Below are 19,324 nucleotides of genomic sequence, written 5' to 3'. Positions count from 1 at the left end.
TCTCCTTCTGTAGCTGTGTGCAGCCACCACTAGGTGGAGCTCTGCACCAAATTAACACAACTCAGGCCAAACTGTTGCAGTAAGAACACGATAATCTTGGATTAATGCCATGAATAAATGTTAAAGTTGTTTTGTTCTCTTTTCAAAACAAACTCCTTTATTTCATTTCATCAACCTCATTTTTTCTGAAATCTACTTCTATTGACCTTTGCTTCAGTACTTCACCCACTGCAAGACACAAATTAATTTACAAGGGCAGCTATGAGAATCTGTTCATTCAGACAATTTCAAAATTCCATTTTCAAACTATGCATATTTCACATGGACTTCAGAAAACAGGTCTCCAGCCTTTTGGTGCCTTAAAAGAACCTTTAGAAAGACAAACAAACTGGTTCTGAGGGGAGATCAATATTTGTGATGGATGGATGAGAGATGGTGCCACTACAACAAATGCTGGAACCACAATCAACAAGAAAAGACAGCCTGGTGAACGATTGTGTCTGTGTATTCTTGCATTTGCATGCCTGCTGGTGCGCACTTTCAGTATTGGTAGTTTTATGTTTATGGTGTCTGTAAAAAAAAAAAAAATCCATAAGACCTGCTTTAGCGGATGTAATTGGGGGCTGCAACTCACCTTTTCTTGACCAGCAGGATGGCCACCAGCACCAGCAGAATGAAGACAAGAACACCGGCACTGATTCCAGCTATTTTCACCACTCGATCTGTCTGTTTGGCAGGGTCTGGGATGACTTCAGGTTCCTCTGTAGCACCTGGTAAGAATGAAATTTTAACAACAATAAGTACTAAAATGAACAAACAAAAGAAAAAAAAAAGCATAAACTTTAGATTATTATTCAAACTAGGGTTATTTCGAGAATACAGGTTGAATAAGAATAAAAACAAACTAAGCTAAGAAACCTTAAAAAACATTTTTTTTATATACCTATTTACTTTTTATGCTCTGTGCTGTCTGGCTGTAGGCTGGTTAAAAACCGTGGAAAGAATTTTGACACTATTTTTAACTATTTACACAAGCAGTCATCTCGTGCTGTCAAAGCACACCATCTCACAATCCTACGAATAATCTTTGTTTTCTCTGAAGCTGTCGCTACAAAATGCCAAACATCAGGAAAGTCGTGGGAGTGACAGGTGTGGGGAAAAAAGAAAGATGCGGGTTTTAAATATAGGAGGGTTAATTATACCTGAGCTAAAAATCAGGTAAACAGTCAGCTTTTATTAATTAATTGTAGAGGAATATCACAGAACCATAAATTACATTTTAACTGTCATTAATGAAACAAATATTTAACAGACATACTGGTTTAAAGCAAATTTGGGGAGCATTTCATTATTCTGAATTCTAAAAGATTTGTCAACTTTTCTTCAACTGAAAAATGGTAAATAGATCAGTCAAGTAGACGTGATTCTAAAGTGTGTTGCAGTCAGAATTGGTATATTTTAAATAAAATAAGGAATGGCAGGATTTAATATGACAAATTAAAGTACAAATTGTATCTTAAAGCGCCCAAAAATGCTGCTGTAAAATTTAGGCAAAAGAACATTAAGATGGGCTGAGGCTAACAGGAAAACTGGCCTTTGGTGTGACAAATCCGAATTTAAAACACCATGAAATGAGAAGTACAACAAAGAAGGCCCGGAGCTGAAGCGTTTCACTTTTGAAGTAAAGTTAAAAGGAAAGTGCTTTGTTTTGTTGAAGCTTTAAAGGTGAACAATCTTTCCAATAACAATAAAGCCCATTTGTTTTGAAAACTGATCTTTTTTGTTTTTGTTTTACAAAAACATTTTGTTTGAATGCTTTTTAAAACTCAGTTATATTTTATACATTTTATTCAACATTGCTGGTGTAATTTGGAAAAGTGCAATGTATAAATAAACATTTAATGGCAGGTCATTTAGAGTTGACCCTTGACAAAGATACTCATAAACACAGATTATAATGGCAGAGTGAATTTTATAATTCAGCCTTTGTTGAAGTCCCGTATAAAGACAGCTGTAGAGCATCAGTTTGTCCTGGCCTACAGCGTCTTCCGCTGCTTGATAAACTGAGCTAAAAGCATTTGCAATTACTCGATGGTAAATGTACTAAACCAATGAACTCTGCAAACACAATTTCCAACTACAATTTGTCAGTGGAAAAACCATCATAAAACCTTCATTTAGTGCAAACACAGAAGACAATAAATACTCAATCTACTTTGGTTTTTTGCATTCTTTTTGTGTGTATCTCATTCCAGGCATCCTGTGTTCATCAGATAAAACTTTTGAAATGTAATTTGACATTAGCTACTAAATATTTCTGCACCAATGTCACAGTGCAATACTCAAATCAAAGCTCTGTACTTGATGACTTTGGGGGATTGACTGAACTCTCTGACTTTTACTGTTTGGAATATAATTCATCAATGATGTTTCAAGCCGGCTGCAGGATGTTAAACCTGGTCCATGAGGGGCATGGGATGCCTTTGAAGTTCGGCAGCTTCATTTTATTTTGTACAACCAGAATTTTCTATACTGCCAACTAGAACATTATGGTGTATTATAGTAATCCAATAATCCAAGAGGAAAACATATGTGAAACACTCAACATGTTGTAATACAGCTACCAAACAATAATCTACTTTAGATACTAAATATCAACAAGATATAAATAATCCCAATCCTGCTTTATCTGCTACATATTTGTGATCTGAACACTACTATTTTCAAAATATGTTTGTTAGTAGAGCATGTCCTGATGTAACATTACACAAAAATAATGACTCAGTTTCTTTAATGTTTGTAAAGCTGCTGTCACAATGTTTATTATCATACCATAAAGGATGGCTTAGCTCAAAAACACAGCTTACTTTGTCTAAATGATGATATAAAAAGGATTGAAACACATTTTGTGAAACGCATACCTATGATTTACACCCCTGATGTTTTATATTTTAACAGTAGCCATATGTAGTAGTTTTGTATTATATACTTTACAGAGTGCCACTGCATCTGGACAGCAGTAAGGCCTTGGCTTCAGACATCCTGATACATTCCTAACAAAAATGTTGTAATACCCATATCCTGCCTTTAGTTGGAAATAAGCGACTTCAAAACTCCAAAGAAACACATTTGGATTCATCTAGTATACTTTCACCTAAATATTTACCTCACTGTATCTACTTTTTGAAATTTGAATGACCCAACCAAAAAGGCTCTGCTGTTCTTATTGTTTCTTGCACAACGAGCAATAGTACAAAATGGCCTCAGTAACATTGTTTTCAACAATAATAATAATTTTCAATGATAAATCCACACAGACATGCAGAAAAGGGTTAGGCAGTTATCAGTGTAGAGTTTTGTATTTTAAATAGTTTACAGAAATAAATTCTATTGATGGTAATTTGCTTGATACATAATACTTACAAGCACAGATTCAGTGTTTATTTTAGATATTGCTGATAGAATGTAAATTGCAATGTTAGCTGTGTGAATGTTATTAGTGTGGTGTAATTATTTGTTGGTAACATATTAGCTGGATTTCAAAGCTTTTTCAAAAATCACCAGTTTCAGGAAGAATTTGCTTTTTCATTGCTAAAACTAGCAGATCTTTGTAAAATGATTGACTTTCAGAATTGTTCTAATGTTGTTACCTTATTGCAGTTACTATAATAAACTGTTGTGGATTTATTAAATGTTTGTGCTAAAAAATAGTATTTCTATTTTCTGCTCACAAAAAATTACTACTTTGCATAAATCAACAACCAAAACTCGAGTTTAAATGTCCAATTTGTAAAAAAAAGAAAAAGGTTCCATATAAGGATTGTTTTCCTTGAAATTGAATTCTACAGATAAACATTTTAATCTATCTAGTTTTCTTTCTGCTATTACCATGGTAAATGACAACACAACATTTTTTCCCCACAACTTTTGACAAGCCAGGAGGAGACAACTCAACAGAATCCAAACAAGACAACATCCACATCTTGAAAGGCTTTACAGCCTGACCTCATAATGTCGACTCTTAATGTCTGTAAAAATGATCCAGGTCAGTACACTAACACACACACGCGCGCACACACACACACACACACACACACACACACACACACACACACACACACACACACACACACACAAACGCAGGCACACTAAACTCCCTGAGGCGGCAATGACAATACACAATACCCCAGATGACCTAATAGGACCACCATCACTTAATCCTCCCTCCTGGATGCATGCTTCAGTGCACAAACACATGCAGAGAGAAAGGGACATTCGTCCAACCTCTTTGCCCATTAGTTTGTTCCTCCCTATTATTATCCACAATTTAAAAAATCCTCTCTAAAGTCTTTCGGTTACTCAGAGCTCCTCAGGCTGAAAGGATGCCAGTTTGTTTCAGCAGCTTTTGGTCCAAGTGACCACCTGTTCTGGCAAGTACGGCTACAAGCATTATTTGAAATATGATGACCTAGGAAAGTCTGCCTTTCCTCTTATATACTGCTGGGGAAATGTGACACCTTGCAGGCATCGCAGAGACATAACCACACCTTTGATCTAGCCATGGATCAAATTCCTTATACGTCTACAGGCAAACATCTCCTGGTCACTCTGGCTGGACTTCCATAATCTCTAGAGAACAAGTTTCCTCAAACTAAATCTTGTGGTTACTGAAATTCATTTTAACCTTTTTGAACTCATACGAATAGCTCACAATTTATTCATCAGTCCATATAGATGGCAAGCTAGGCTGTCATCAACCTAAGTAATTAGCAGTAACGGCTCATTGTAATGGCTTATTGGGCTCCAAATGATGTCATCTGATTGTGTAGCTTTATGAGCCTACTGCACTGCAAGGTCAAACCGACTAAGTGCAGAAAAGCAGCAGCAGTATGACTAATGAGGGTAGGTCAAAGCTGCAATTCACTGTCAAGATATTAGCTGTATATGATGTAAGTACATTTTATAGATATCAACACCTTGAAAACAGGATAAACCAAGAAGAGGATGGAAATATCTCGTTTTTTTTTTTTGGAGTGGCTCTAATATTTAACACGTAAAATCTTTATCACTGTGTGCTATGCAGTGGCATCTGATTATCAGTTTCATTGAAAACATAATATGTTTTTTTTCTGTTTATCCTTGTTCTGACACTAAACAGCTAAATGTTAATCCATCAGACCCATTAAAAATGTTTTATCTTTCAAAACAGCACATGTATGTGTGTGGGCTTTCTCATGGATTATATCTTCGACGTTTAAAAGCTGACTGATAATCTATCAACATATGGCTACTGCTAAAATCTGTTAGTTGGAAAGCGTGCAAATACAAATGTTAGAACTGAACTCAAGCATACATGACATGGATGTGTTTTCTCACTAATGATATATTGTAATATATATATATATATATATATATATATATATATATATATATATATATATATATATATATATATATATATATATATATATATATATATATCTATATATATATATATATATATATATATATATATATGAACCCTTTCACAAATTTTGAAAATTTCAAGCTGTAATTACGTCACAATTTAAGGTGTTTATTTCCATAAGATATGTGAACAGTAATGGTGTGCTCTTACGTTTAGCTGCCAGTCTCAGGCACTGTGTCTTAGTTTCCTGCAAAAAATAGTAAATATACAAAAGGAGAATATGTTAGTCCCATACAAGAGACTGTTAAAAAGACAATTTAATACTGACTAATATTGCTTGTACTGTACTCATATTGTAAACCGTTTGCTAAGGTTTCACATTATTGCTTAGAGCTTTTATAGTAAAGTTTATTACATCATCTCCTTTTTTCTGCAACTAAATATATTTCATTATAGCGGCTAACGGGTTTAGAGCACAAGCTTGTTGTTGCAATATTGGGCATCAAAGTTAACAAATTTTAACTTACCCTCTCCGTGCTGCTAACTGCTTGAAGGTAGATGTTGTAGTTCTTCCTTGGTGCCAGTGGAGGATTCCAAAATCCCTGTATAGCAGGATAGCAATGAATTTATCTTTACTTCAGGCAGTATAGTAACTTTCCTTTATCAAATGCCAGTATTTTGATCAGAAATTGGAAATATTACACCTTTTAGGTGAATTGTATTGACATAATGTTAAATTACGTGTCACAAAGGTCTGTGGGATCATGTTGTAAAGCTGCCTCTTTTATAGAAAATTAGCTTGTGTTGCTTAATTATTATTATTTTTTCATATTTCTTGAAGCTAAATTTGAGCAGTGTATTTGCAATTCAAATATAGGAAGCCCACATGTATTTAGATGGGAAGAAAAGGGTTTATTGATTCTAATTTATCCAAAAAGAAGACTTGATCCAGTGCAGGTCATGTTGTTGGAAACATGGCATTTCTGGCAAGGCAGCCGGTTTCCTATTCCCATCCCCAATCACCCTTGTTGTGTTTCTGGATGTTTAAAGTTGGTACAGGTAGGTCAGAGCAGAACCCAACCAGCTGCAATCAGTTGCACAATCATAATCTATACACATTAAAGGCAGACCCTCAACCTTCGTTCAGCCAGATCTAGACCCAGCAGTAATGATCTGATGGTTAGGGCCAGGTGTCCAACCAATGATTGTGAACATTTTCATCCTGCATCCCGCACTCTCCAACACTTACAAGACTTCCTTTATTCTGGAACCTTAAAAATATCTTTCAAGCGTGACTTTTCTTGCCATAATCAGAACTTGCTTTACAGCCTTTGTTAAAAATTGTACTCCACTCATCACAGCACCGAGGTCGACAGCAGCTCCTGGTCTCAAGCTACAAAGGCCAAACGGCTTCCTTAGTTAGCATGCCTTCTTCCTTCATTGACATAAACCACCTAAGAACTACAACTAGCTGTCACTATTCCTATTTGCAGGTGCATTTCCTGATTGGGAAGATACCTTTCTAATGATAAATAATCTTGGCCACAAAACACTGGATTTTAGTGATGCATTTAGCTGAATACAGCAAGCACCTTGATAAAATACCACTGGCAATAAAAGTCCTTATATTGCAAAAATCCTGCTGCAACTAAATTTCCCTCTACCTCTTTTAGTTGACATGACTAGTTTGCAAACCAGTGGTACAACTTTTGTTAAACTTTCTATGTATTTTCTTTGATTAGGTTATTATACTATCATTATACTATACTATACATTATACTATCATTGGAACATTGGCCTTAAACACTTGCCTGGTATGTCTTGTTGTCTCCCACAGTAAAAGGAAGAGGCTCCGGCAGGTTGCTGGGGGATAGCTGGGCTGCATAGTAATACGGAGATCCACCACTTGATGCACTGTGATAGGAAACTGGAACCTGGGGACATTAAGGATAATTTGTTAATAACTTTAGTTGATAAATAACACACAGGAAAGCTTTTATATTAATAGTACATGATATACCATAGTGCAGTTTGTTTTTTAGAACCTGATCTGCTTTATTATTGAGATGTCGGAGGATTACATTGTATTTTTTGGCATACATTTCCACATAATGTACACTAGCACACAGGTAAATGCATCTCTGACTTGTTACATCTATGCAGAGCTGTATATCAGTCACCTCGTAACAATCAGAGGAAGCCTGGCGACGTGACCGCTGAGGATTCACTTCCTCCACCACAATCTGGTATGCGCTGTTGACAAAAGAGATAAATTAAAGTAATACTTTGAGTTGTCTTCAATACTCATTAGCCAGAAGCAAGAAATATGGTATGTATGAAAATAATACCTTATAGGTGCACCCTTAGCTTGTGCAGGTTTGAGCAGGACAGTGATAGTTGTCGCAGTTTCATTAAGAAATGCCTCTGACACGTCGTACTCATCTATTGTCGGGGCTAAGAGAGAAACAGTAGTAGTATCATGCAGCAATAATGGTGCTAAATATATTTGTGTTATTTTCAAATCTGTCTTCTACCTGAGATATTCGTGGTCACATTAAGCGTGGATGCAGGACCGAAGCCTTTGGAGGTTGATGCTCGTATAGAGAGCTGATATGTAACACCAGGGTGGAGTTGGGCGAATGTGTAATGGGTAGCATTCGAAGGTAACGCCACTGTCAGTCCTGGCCGCTGCAGAGGTACTGAAGGGTCAAACGAGCGCACACCAATGTAGCTGATCTGAAGAGATGCAGAAAAAAATAATTTGGTTTTCAATATGTTTGTGGAAATGTGTGTTATTAATTTAGCGCCGTCGACTGCTCCCACAAATGACGCTACCTCATATTGTGTTATAACTCCATTGGGCTCAGCTGGTTCCTTCCAGGAAAGGCTTATTGTCTCTTCAGATGGAGTGGCTCTAAGTGACTGACTGGGAACAGGACCCGGAACTGTTGACACAAACAGAGGCACAATCTGTAAATGCTAATAAAACCGGCTGTAAAATGCTGCTCTGTAAATGAGAAACCTGGGACCAAACTGAAACATACACAAGACGACTTACAGATGAGAGTCATAAAATGTTATGACTTTTATGGATTTAAATTGTAAAACAGGCTGAAATTAAAATAAATATAAACCACATTTTAAAAAAGCATATTCCGACAACCAATAAATGTGTTTTATTTTTACCATCTTCATCGGTCTGAATGATAGTTTCATCACTCTCCTTCCTGCCCTCTGGATTGGTCAGGATCATCTTCAGACTGACATTGGTGTAAGGGGGCAGGCTTCCCACCAGGTGACGTGGCGCTGAGAAGGAAACAAAGAAAACGAATAATTATATTGTCAAACAACAACCTATTTGTAGCTCATGTAATTGTCACTTTCAGACCTTAAAGGTGCAGATTTAAATGCAGTGTTTTATCGGTGTGTCAGAAGCAAATACATGTTTACGGCAGGTATTACTTAAGTCTTGACTATGTCGAAGGGCTGAGATCGCAAGACCCTTTGTATTGCAGATGCCTCAAAATAAATCATAAGTGTACACAACTTTCAAACACAGAGTTACTGCCATAAGTAGAAAAAAGTAGCCATGACTTGTATTGTAAAGAGTGGTCTGGCATTTGTGCATGAAAATAAAACTCAGAGAAATAAACCATCAGAATAACTGCAGCTCTGTCAGATTAATAAACATAAAGATCAAAAGATTTCCAACCCAATTAGAGGGAACATAAATAATTTGAATTTCATTGGTTTACTAAGGCAGAATGAGACCTGCAATACACATAATGCGTTCAATGGAATATTAAAAACATTGCACATAGACTACTGTAATCTGCATTTCTGGTTTTGTGTCTGTGCTTAAAACAATCAGATGCTGGTATCAATGATGAATTGGCAGATTTTTTTTAATATATTTTTTTCCCTCACTCTGTTACTTGATGATCTCTGGGATTCCAATCAAGAGCACTGTGCTACTACCCCAGTAAATGGCAAGAATGATATTAACTATGTCTTAATTCAGAAGAAGAACCATGATTTAAGAGGTGCGAGGAAAAAGATTCCTGCAAAACTAACCTTCCCTTTAAGACTGTGTACTATTTTGACTCAGTCATTAACTGTGACGTTAATTGAAACAGTGATGACAGTAAATGTTAAAACATATAGAAATGCTCTGAGAAATTGACTGGTACCCAGAATTAGCTGTTGATATACTTGACTGCTTGTGATCAGAGATTGCCCCGCTTTAAATCAAAATTCCCCAAATTCTTCTGATCATGCATAACCTCTACCGCATCGCACCGGCAACAATCCTTGTCAGTGTGGAAATACTGATGGAAGTAGACTCAGTTACTTCTTTTCAGTATAAATGAAGCAATTAAAAATCAAATTGGAGGAGGAAGAACAGGTTTAAGAACTCCCTAGATTGCAAAATATATTTTTCAAGGAGCAAAGTCAGCTGTTCAAATTAGACATCAAGAAATTTTTGAAAGCAAATCTATTACAGCAAAGTTGTTCTGTTTATCCCTGTCAAGATTTATAAGACATCTTAGATTAGTAAATGGTCACAAATGCAAATGTCACAGTTAACTTAAGGGTCTACTGACTCTCCAGCAGTGCCCTAGTGTAGTCCTTGAGACACCATCAGCAACTTTTAGATCAATCTTCTCCTCAACACACCTGAATCAAATGGCTGAATTTCCTCATCATGTCATTCAGCTATGCAGAGACTTGGTAACGAGCCAATCATTAAATTCAGGTGTGTTGGGGAAGATAGAAGCTTTCAAGGACTGGACTTGGGCACTCCTGCTCTACACTGAGAAACTGCTGTTAGTAATGCTAATCATGCTAATAATTCTATTCCGTATTGTAGGATGCTAAAGCCAGATATAAAATGTCCACTTTGTACTGATTTTGTCATTTTTAACTGCAAAATTGTATATCACTTGTATTCCAACTAAAACATTTTAATTGATGAGGTAGGATATGCTGTGCAATGCTTCTGTATTATTATTATTATTATTCCTTTATTTAACCAGGAAAAGTCCCATTGAGATTAACAATCTGTTTTTCAAGGGAGTCCTGGCCAAGATAGCGGCAAAATGTATGGTTACAATAAATGAACAAATTATTTACAATTTATCGCAGAATGGGAATATTAAGTTGGAAATGGTTATTTATTGCAAAATGACCTTGAAAAAAACATTTGAATATTGATATTAGATTTTCAGATGTGCTAAAAAAGAAACAAGTTAATGAGCTATAATCTATCTGACAAAAGAGGATGGGACATACTGTTTGTTGTAATTCTTTTAAGTTGAGATTTATACATATGTCCAGTTACCTGGAGGACTCTATTGTGTTTGAAGATTTTCAGTGATGGAGAGGTAGAAAGAAAAAGTAATTCTGTGTGGATTTTGAGAAATTGTATTTATTTTACTATAAATATTTAAACTAAGGTAATCTAACAGAGATCATAAAGGTCTAAAACTAAGATTGGAAGAACGTTGATCAGAAATTGGAAAACAAATTTTTTATCTCAAGATAAAGCCAATAAAAACTATTCAGTTGAGTTTTTTTTCTTCCAGTTTCTAACACAAAATAAGAGAGTGGGGAGTGACTTATTCTGTCATAATTTCTAATGAACTCTAGATATCCCATCCACACTGGCACCATTAACAGGGTTTTAATAATATCTACTTTGGACAACACTAACAAAAAAAACATTTTCTCACCATGCCACTTGGATAAGGATGAGTGGTGTGTAATAATGTTCATATGGACAAGTCCTTACTCAGACTTAAATAATAATTTGCCCATTGTTTTTAGCAAATTATCCTATGACATTTTTCTAAACATACCTTTCAACAATAAACACTATGAGATATGTTCTCTACCTTTAGGATCCATATCCAAGCAGTCAGCTTTGCTGCGGTTGTTGGCAGTCATGTAATGGTAGCAAATGGTGACATTAAAAGTGTGACAGCGAGTGATGTTGTAACCCAAGGACTCCCAGTCCACCGCAATCAAACGAGACCTGGTCTCAGCAATCTTCAGCCTCTTGGGTGTGCGCATGGGCTCTGCACAAAAGAGAGGAGAGAGGAAAGGTAAACCAAACGGGACAGACATTTCAGATTGCCTCAAAATACACCATTGCATTACACAAATAAAGGAAATTGTAAATGTGTGTGTTGTTTTAAGAAACACATTTCATATGCTGTTTTTATGGTGTTTTTTTAAATATTCACCTCATTTTAAACTTAAAAAAACTATATCTGAGGCTTGCAGTTTCTGTGCAATATGGGATTCAAGCAAATGTTCTAGTTGTTGCCAAAAACAACCAGGAGTGCAGAGCCAACTTTTCCCCAAGATGATACAGCCGGGTTTTAACAAACACTAATTTCTCTGTGCTGCCATTCAACCATTTCTCAAATGCAATATATTCTGTGAGCCAGATCTTTGGTTTCCATCCTTTATGTGGATTCAGAATGCTATTGTCAATATAATCTTCTTTGCTTCCTCACTGGCCAAGGCTTTAATTACCTTAACTGGCTCATTTAACTGGATCAATAAGCCCCCTAGTTCTACCACATGCACACATATCCCCATCCCACACACAGAGACTTACTGCTCATGAGTCAACTTCATGCCAAGCAGTTCATTTACATGGATGACTATCAACTTCTAACCTGACTCTCGCCAGATGGATTTCGTTCCGCAGAGTGCGGCGCTCGAGAGAACTACATCAATCTGGCAAGAGTCAGGTTAACCAACTTCTGCTTTCTCCAACATTCAACAGCAAGGGTCAACTTAAATTTAGGAGCTTAGCCAGTTAGTTTCCCTATATAATGTCAAAGCTAATATATTCAGGAACTGCCAATGACTGCCAAAGTCTTATGACTTAAAAGTTTTTTTAAGTACTTCTCAAAGCTGAAAAGATATTATGCTGTCAAGTAGCATGTAATTAGCTTTGACAGAGTAACGCTCTGCTGAAAAGTCTTTGCCTCTCAGACAGCAGTGACCACTTAATCAGCAAGCATAAAGCATGATGAGTTCTTCTGCATAAGAGCATGTCCAAAGGAAATGCAAGTATTATCCACTGAGTTTACAGGGATCCACAAGAATAAACTACACTGACACTGTTGTAATTTCCTCAATGTAAAAAAAAATAAAATAATTGGGTTTTCAAAAGCCCCAAAGGTTTTTGGTCTTATTATCCTTACGGGTAAAAAAAAAAAACCTGCACCTGAACATAAACAGTATTAAAAGCACAATTATCCATACTTCAGTCCTGGATAACCAATCAATGCCCATAGTGTTACAGGGGATGCGTGTTTCCAGTGGGCAACCTGCGAGAGGATGGATGCCCCCCGCACAAGACAAAATGTATGCTTTTGGAGGAAGCCAAGGACTTTTTTTATTAATAAAATCTTAAAACTGAAAAAAACTAAAAATACATCCCCAAAGTTCAGCTACAATACAGAGACAGTTCTATTTTCCCCTTGTTTTTATACTTTTCTAATTTCTACAAAAACAAAACAAAAAACTGTAAAATACAGATCTCATAAAACATTCTGTTTTAGCCTGTTTATTTTAGCAGGTTTGACCTAAGAACATGGGAGGCTGCTGTGAAGAAAAGCTGTTGGATATCTTGACTGATTGTTCGGCTGATTATGATATTTCCAAACTCTGGCAAATCTGATAAGGTAATGAGTTCTAACTAATATAATATGGTAGACCAATTAAGTTAGAACTGACCAAATATAATTGAAAATCCCTGTTCTGTTTTACTCTCTTGTAATACTCCTACATGACTTGCAGTTTTTCAAAAACTTTTCAATAATAATAAAAAAAACAGTTCATGATAAAATTATTTTCTGAAACTCCTTGTCTTGGCCTGTCTTTTTCCCTTGGCTTCCTTCTTTCAGAGGAGACAACACAAGGACACAAACTGGTTGTTTCCTCTTGACAGCCCATTATCTACCTGTCACTCACACAAACTGCCTCTGAAACTGGCCGTACACACTCTTGCACTCAGTTATTACCCAAATACACACTCTCGCGCTTAAGGTTGCGACAAAAATCAAGATTAAATCTGGGCAGAGGGAAGGTAGGTTTGGGTGATTGTGAGTGTGTGTGTGAATGCTCACCTCTCTTAAAACTCCCCATAAGATTTTGCTTTCAAGGACAAGCACAAACCTCACACAACTCAAACCACATGCACACAGAGGGCATATTACAATAATGTCAGGGTTGCTACACCATTTAAATACAAATATCTTACCAATAAAATGACACAGAATGTGAGGAGGAATAGAAAATACTAAAAAAGACGAACGGTTGTACAGGCAATTCTCTGCCGAGCAAATATTATTCATGTACTGTGTGTGCAATATTGGGTGCTAATGGCAGAATGGGTCAAAGCATTTCATTTTGGCTTCAACCAGTTATTGGATAGTTGACATTTAAATAGAGCAAGAGGGAAAACTGCTTTCTCTGCCTGCCTCGCTCCATTTCTGTCTCTTACTCATTTGTCTCGGTTCTTTTTCTGTCCATGTCTGTTAAAATCAATACCTGTGATCCTCCCCATAAACAGTGCTGCTGAAACACACACACACATACATACATATAAATATATACGCACACACACACGAAGGAAAGTAATAAATAGCTTAGATGTTTTTGTTCTCTCAATGCCAATGCTGCTCAAGAGTGAGATTCTCATCAACAAATAATTAAAGAAAAAAACAGGTACATGTTACACAAAATCAGACAAAAAAAACAAAAACAAAGTTGTTTATTACTTTCATTAGTTAAGGCAACTGCATTGATTTTCAGGTGACAAATCCTGGACTCCCATGACAGTCACATGACTTGAACAAGCCTAACTTTCAAATGTTAAATTCATATCTGGAAGGTTCCCATCAATGTGACCTTCTAAACCACGGGTGACCAACCATCAGCATCAAGAGCCAGAAATTAGATCAAATAGCATTGCAAAGAGCTGCACATCTAAATGTCTGCACGTTTTAATAACTCAAATGCCTTATAGCATAAACCTAAATAGTTTTTAAAGTTTTCATATTAGATTTTCTCATTCCTTTCTCATTCAAGCGAATGACGGTGAAACTGAAGTTAAAATGATAATCTCAACAGATCAGCCACGTCACCATGAGCTGCACAGGACAGGCAGAAGAGCCGCACGTTCACCAATCCTGTTCTAAATAGATGTGCCTTATGCAAGTTTTTACAGCCCTTTGACTTTTTCATAATTTGAGATATAGCAACGACTAACTTTTATTTATTAAATTGAGATTTAATATAATAGGTCAGTAAAAGGTAAACCATTACTGGCAGGAAGAAGGAAAATAATTAATAGTTTTTAGGTTTTTTTTAAATAAAAATCTGAAAACTGGAGCATGCATTTATATTTAGCCCTCCTAAATAAGTAAGTACTTTGTAAAACTATTTATCAGCGGAATTACAGTAGCAAGTCTTTTGAGGTATGTAATGCAAATCTAGAGTCTAAACTTGTGTCCATTCTCATTTGCAACATATTTTCTGGTCAGTAAGATTGGATGAACAGCATCTGTACACAGCAGCATGCAGTCTTGGTAAAGTCTCCTAATTGAATGTATGTCTGGACGTTAACTAGGCGATTCCATAACATGTGGTTGTTTGATGTTGGTGTCTGCTGGAAGGTGAACCTCCATCCCAGCCTCAAGTCATTTGCTGCCTCTAACTTGTTTTCTTCCAGGACTCTTCTGTATTTAGCTTCACCTGTCTCTACGTAATAAAAGCCTTCCTTCAGAATGAAACTTCCACCTCTATGTTTTATTGAGGTCAGGGTGGGATGTGGGTCTTTAACATTTTCTGTCACAAACACGACTTGGCAAATCTATAGCAAACTTTAGACTTCGTATAGCTTTCTTTCAACTATGACTTTCTAAAGCCCAGATTTGTAAATTCCATGATTAATAGTTTTGCTGTAAACAAATCCCTGTGGATCTCCACAGTTCCCCCAGAGTTACCTGGGCCTCCTAGGTGCTTGTCTGAATAACACTCTCTTGTCCTGTCAGTCAGCTTAGACGGATGGTCATGTCTTGGAATGTTTCCAGTTCTGCAATTCTCTTTCTAAGGCAAAGGGATTGACTGAACAGATCTCTGTGAGATATTCAAAACCTGGGATATTGTTTTACAACCTAACCAAGCTTAAAACATGTTTTTCATTCTTTGTAAAGCTACAAACCACTTTGTGTTGGTCTATCAAATAAAATCCTACCACAACACGTCAATGTTTGTGGTTGTGAAATGACAAAAGGTGCAAAAGTTCTATTGATATTTCTGCAAGGCACTGTATGTTTCCACAACTCACACACTCATCATTTCAATACCCTATTCCCATACTGACTCAAAATGCACTGCCGCTTATCCCTACTGTAGATGGTAAAAGCAGGGAAAGAGGCAAGCTGAAAGAAAGAAAGAAAGAAAGAAAGAAAGAAAGAAAGAAAGAAAGAAAGAAAGAAAGAAATGCATGAAAAAATGAAACTGTCGGGATGGACTGAGGGACAGATAAAAGGAGCCGCGTGAGGGAGACGAGGAAGGGGGAGAGAGAGGTGGAATGGGTGAGAGACGATAACTAGTTTGGAAGGTGGCCAAAGTCAAATGGGACCAAGTCCAAAGGCAAACCACAGAGCCTCCTTGTCCCCACCCCACCCCCCTCCTGTAGACTGACAAATGACTGGATTCATGTTGAAACTAAAAGGCTTTGTTCTTCACAGATGGAGCTTTGAAAACAACAACAATACCAATAAACACCAACAATAACACCAAGGACAGAAAGCTTCATATCAGCAGAATCCAGAGGTTTGAATTAAAGCATGAAAACAAAAGCAAAGGAAATGAAACTAAATGAAATTAAACCACGCTAACGGGAACATAGCCATGCTCCTCAGCATGAAGCAACAGAAAGCCAACAAATAAACAGCAACACTGTCAAACTAAGGAGAAAATAGGGAAGATTAAAGAAAATGCAGAAAGAGAGAAGACGTTGAAAAAGAAAAGGTCTAGAGAAAATGTTGCTAAATCCAAGTTAATCTGTCCAATTAGTTCCTCGTAATCCTTCCACTGTCATGAGGAAGACAAATGAAACCCACGACATTCAATCAGAGTCTCATTCTGTTGCTTTCTGCATGAGTCTATGTCCTGTTTGCACGCACTGTGTCTTTAGTTTTCATTAGGAAGCTAAATGAAATACGGTTTTCATGGGGCACTGCAAAAATTATTAAAACCTCTACTAAGGCCCTGTCCAAAAATAGTTCTTCCACACACAAAAAACAACCACAAAAACAGATGTTCTTGTTTGTTTGTTTTTTGTCAGTTTTTTGTGTCATTCTGGAGGTTAAGTATTATTGAAGAGTAAGTAAATTTGGCATATTCATGTGAGCATTTTGCTTCTGCCTAAGCATATTATTATTGATGTATAATTAAGATAAACGTATTTACCACACTATGTTGTTACTAAATAAATACCCTTACCAACACAAAATTAATGGCAGTTTCCACAAAGACAACCCCTCATTGTTTTGAAGCGTAGAACGTTGAGTTTCTTAGCTGATTGGAAACTTAAGGTAGTCAAATTTTGATTTTTTTTCCCCCAAAAAATATTTGTCTTTATATGTCAAATAATGAGAGAATTATCACCAAACCACAAACATGAACTAAATAAAGTGCTGGACTGCATCTGTTTGCTATTGGTGAAATTTTAAAAGGGAAAATGTTCTGAATTCAGGCAGGGCCTGTTTGGCACCAACAAAGCCAACAGCGTTATGAACAGGGCTACACAAAACTGTATGTTTTTTTTTTGTTTGTTTTTTTACAGATGTAGATGTGCCTGTTTTTAGCTTGACTGCTTTTGAGTATTACCTTGTTGTTCCAAAATTATGAGTTTGTGCTTGTCATAGATAGAGCTTCAATGAAACCTTCTGTAGATATAATGTATCACTCCTTATAGATCATAGTTTTATACAGAGATCTAAATGTGTTCTTTATGTCTTGATGATTAGCTGAATAGTGTCAAGATGAAAATGGAGGAAAATGTGTCTAAAAATAACATGCTTCTGATCCAGCTCATGGCCGTAGCAATCAACTAGTGTGACATACTGATATAAAACAAAGCACAGACAGCAGCAAAAAATATGAGGGTAAAAAACAGATTAAATACACTTGTATTCTCGTGTCTGTCTAATCTAAAAAAAATAATTGTTAGGCAGAATTTGATGCCGATAACATGTTGAGGAATGCACAAAAGTCAGTATGTGGCTCTTAACACACAGTTCAGCCAGATATCATTAGCTTTAGGGGAAACAATTTAATTCCGTCTTCAAACGGGTGTGTAGCAGAAGGACCAATAATCCAAAAACATAACACACAATTATACTTATGAGGTTTATTATGCAACATTTTCAGTTATTTGTCATTTGCGAGGAAAAATGTGGCATAGATTTGTAAAGTTTAACAGTGAGTAAAAGTTTGGATTTTCTGGTTTGTAAGGGAAATGCCTATCACACATTGTGTGCATATTGTCAGTTATATGCCACGGCCATTTGGTCTGTATGACTCCATAAAGTTAGTCCGCTTTATGGAGGTGCTCCGTAAATACAGTTCCACTTACCATTTAGATGAGTGAAAACGGACATTTATCAAAACTGATATCTTATTCCAATATTATCACCATCATAAGATGCTCTAATGTTGTGCAGCCCAACATTAATGATTGGACTTTCTTGAAGACATATGTGGTAGCATGTTATCTTTCTGTTTACCTTTCTGGTCCTGATATTTTAGTGTTTTTGTGCTTATGAAATTCTGTGTGTTTAACCTGACCATCGACAAAAGGTTTCAGGTGAAAAATCTGGATTTGGATTAAAAGCCCCTTCATCATTTTCTCCAGTGACACAAGTACACACATTGCACATGCACTCGCTGCTCTTCACTTCAAGTTAATTATTTTTCACCCTTCAGACAAGAGCAATATATCAACAAAGAAGAAAAAGCAAGAGAAAAGTCAGCATGGAGACATGGACAGAGCATGAGACGGGATAGAGACAGAAAACTAAGAAACAAATGTGATGAAAATAGATGTAGGCATAAAAGAGAAGAGCTTATCATATCAATAGCTCAGCAGCATGTGACATCTCCCCAGGATTTTATTAACTTTATTGGTTTTTAATTAAATGGTCTTTCATACAGTGGCATGTTGAGCACTTTTGCCTGACATTGGCCGACAGGTTTGTCTGTAAGAGCGTGTTCCTCTGTCTTCAATATATAAAAGATCTTATTCTGCAAACTACAGGTGGTGGGATCAGACAAACCTAACCAAACAGAAAAGCAAAGGAATCATTACCATTTAAATAACATTTCTGTCCCATGCCTGTGTGTCTCATAACTAACACAAACGTACTCAATAACATTCTTAAGGTGTGGACAAATTTGCATGTGCGTGAGAGCGGCCTTAAAGGAGATGAACTGAAAATAAAGACATCCCTTTAACAAAAACCGAATCAGCAGAGCACAGCAACAATAACCACTTAGTGTCATTACCACCTGATAGCTATGTTTACTGCATACTCATTTAAAGTATAAGCAAGTGAGACTAGTTTGTGTATATAATTTAAATTTCATGTACCCTTGCAAGCACAAATAAGTTCACATTTATTTTTAAACTGAGTGATGCAGATAAAAATGTGTATTTAATGATAAGGTACTTCAATAGCTGCTTATTTTGCTTCCTAGCTGAGAGTTAAATGATAATGCAGCAACTGTGGTAGAGACTAAATGAGAAGATACCCCCAGAAGCTGGTTAGCTTAGCCCAAAGGCTGGAAACACTAGGGAATAAATGATTAAAACCACCAGTTTCA

The 19,324-nt window shown here is 36.5% G+C and overlaps 1 protein-coding gene across 16 annotated transcripts in view; it reads right to left on the bottom strand.

Annotated features, from left to right (window-relative positions):
• Nucleotides 1-19,324, bottom strand: part of ptprk (protein tyrosine phosphatase receptor type K) — a 137,557-nt gene that overhangs the window by 23,406 nt on the left and 94,827 nt on the right. For all 16 annotated transcript variants that reach the window (XM_036147262.1, XM_036147261.1, XM_036147263.1 and 13 more), the window contains 10 exons: nt 11,302-11,484; nt 8,594-8,713; nt 8,243-8,352; nt 7,942-8,143; nt 7,756-7,861; nt 7,588-7,660; nt 7,219-7,341; nt 5,935-6,009; nt 5,618-5,654; nt 635-770 (listed from right to left, as the gene is read on the bottom strand). In XM_036147262.1, coding sequence (XP_036003155.1) covers nt 635-770; nt 5,618-5,654; nt 5,935-6,009; nt 7,219-7,341; nt 7,588-7,660; nt 7,756-7,861; nt 7,942-8,143; nt 8,243-8,352; nt 8,594-8,713; nt 11,302-11,484 — 1,165 coding nt within the window. The remainder of the gene's footprint in view (nt 1-634; nt 771-5,617; nt 5,655-5,934; nt 6,010-7,218; nt 7,342-7,587; nt 7,661-7,755; nt 7,862-7,941; nt 8,144-8,242; nt 8,353-8,593; nt 8,714-11,301; nt 11,485-19,324) is intronic.

This window comes from Fundulus heteroclitus, chromosome 15 (assembly GCF_011125445.2).
Source record: "Fundulus heteroclitus isolate FHET01 chromosome 15, MU-UCD_Fhet_4.1, whole genome shotgun sequence".
Taxonomy (NCBI): Eukaryota; Metazoa; Chordata; class Actinopteri; order Cyprinodontiformes; family Fundulidae; genus Fundulus; species Fundulus heteroclitus.
Note: the sequence above shows the minus strand (reverse complement) of the source record. Positions and strands in the feature narration are given on the sequence as shown.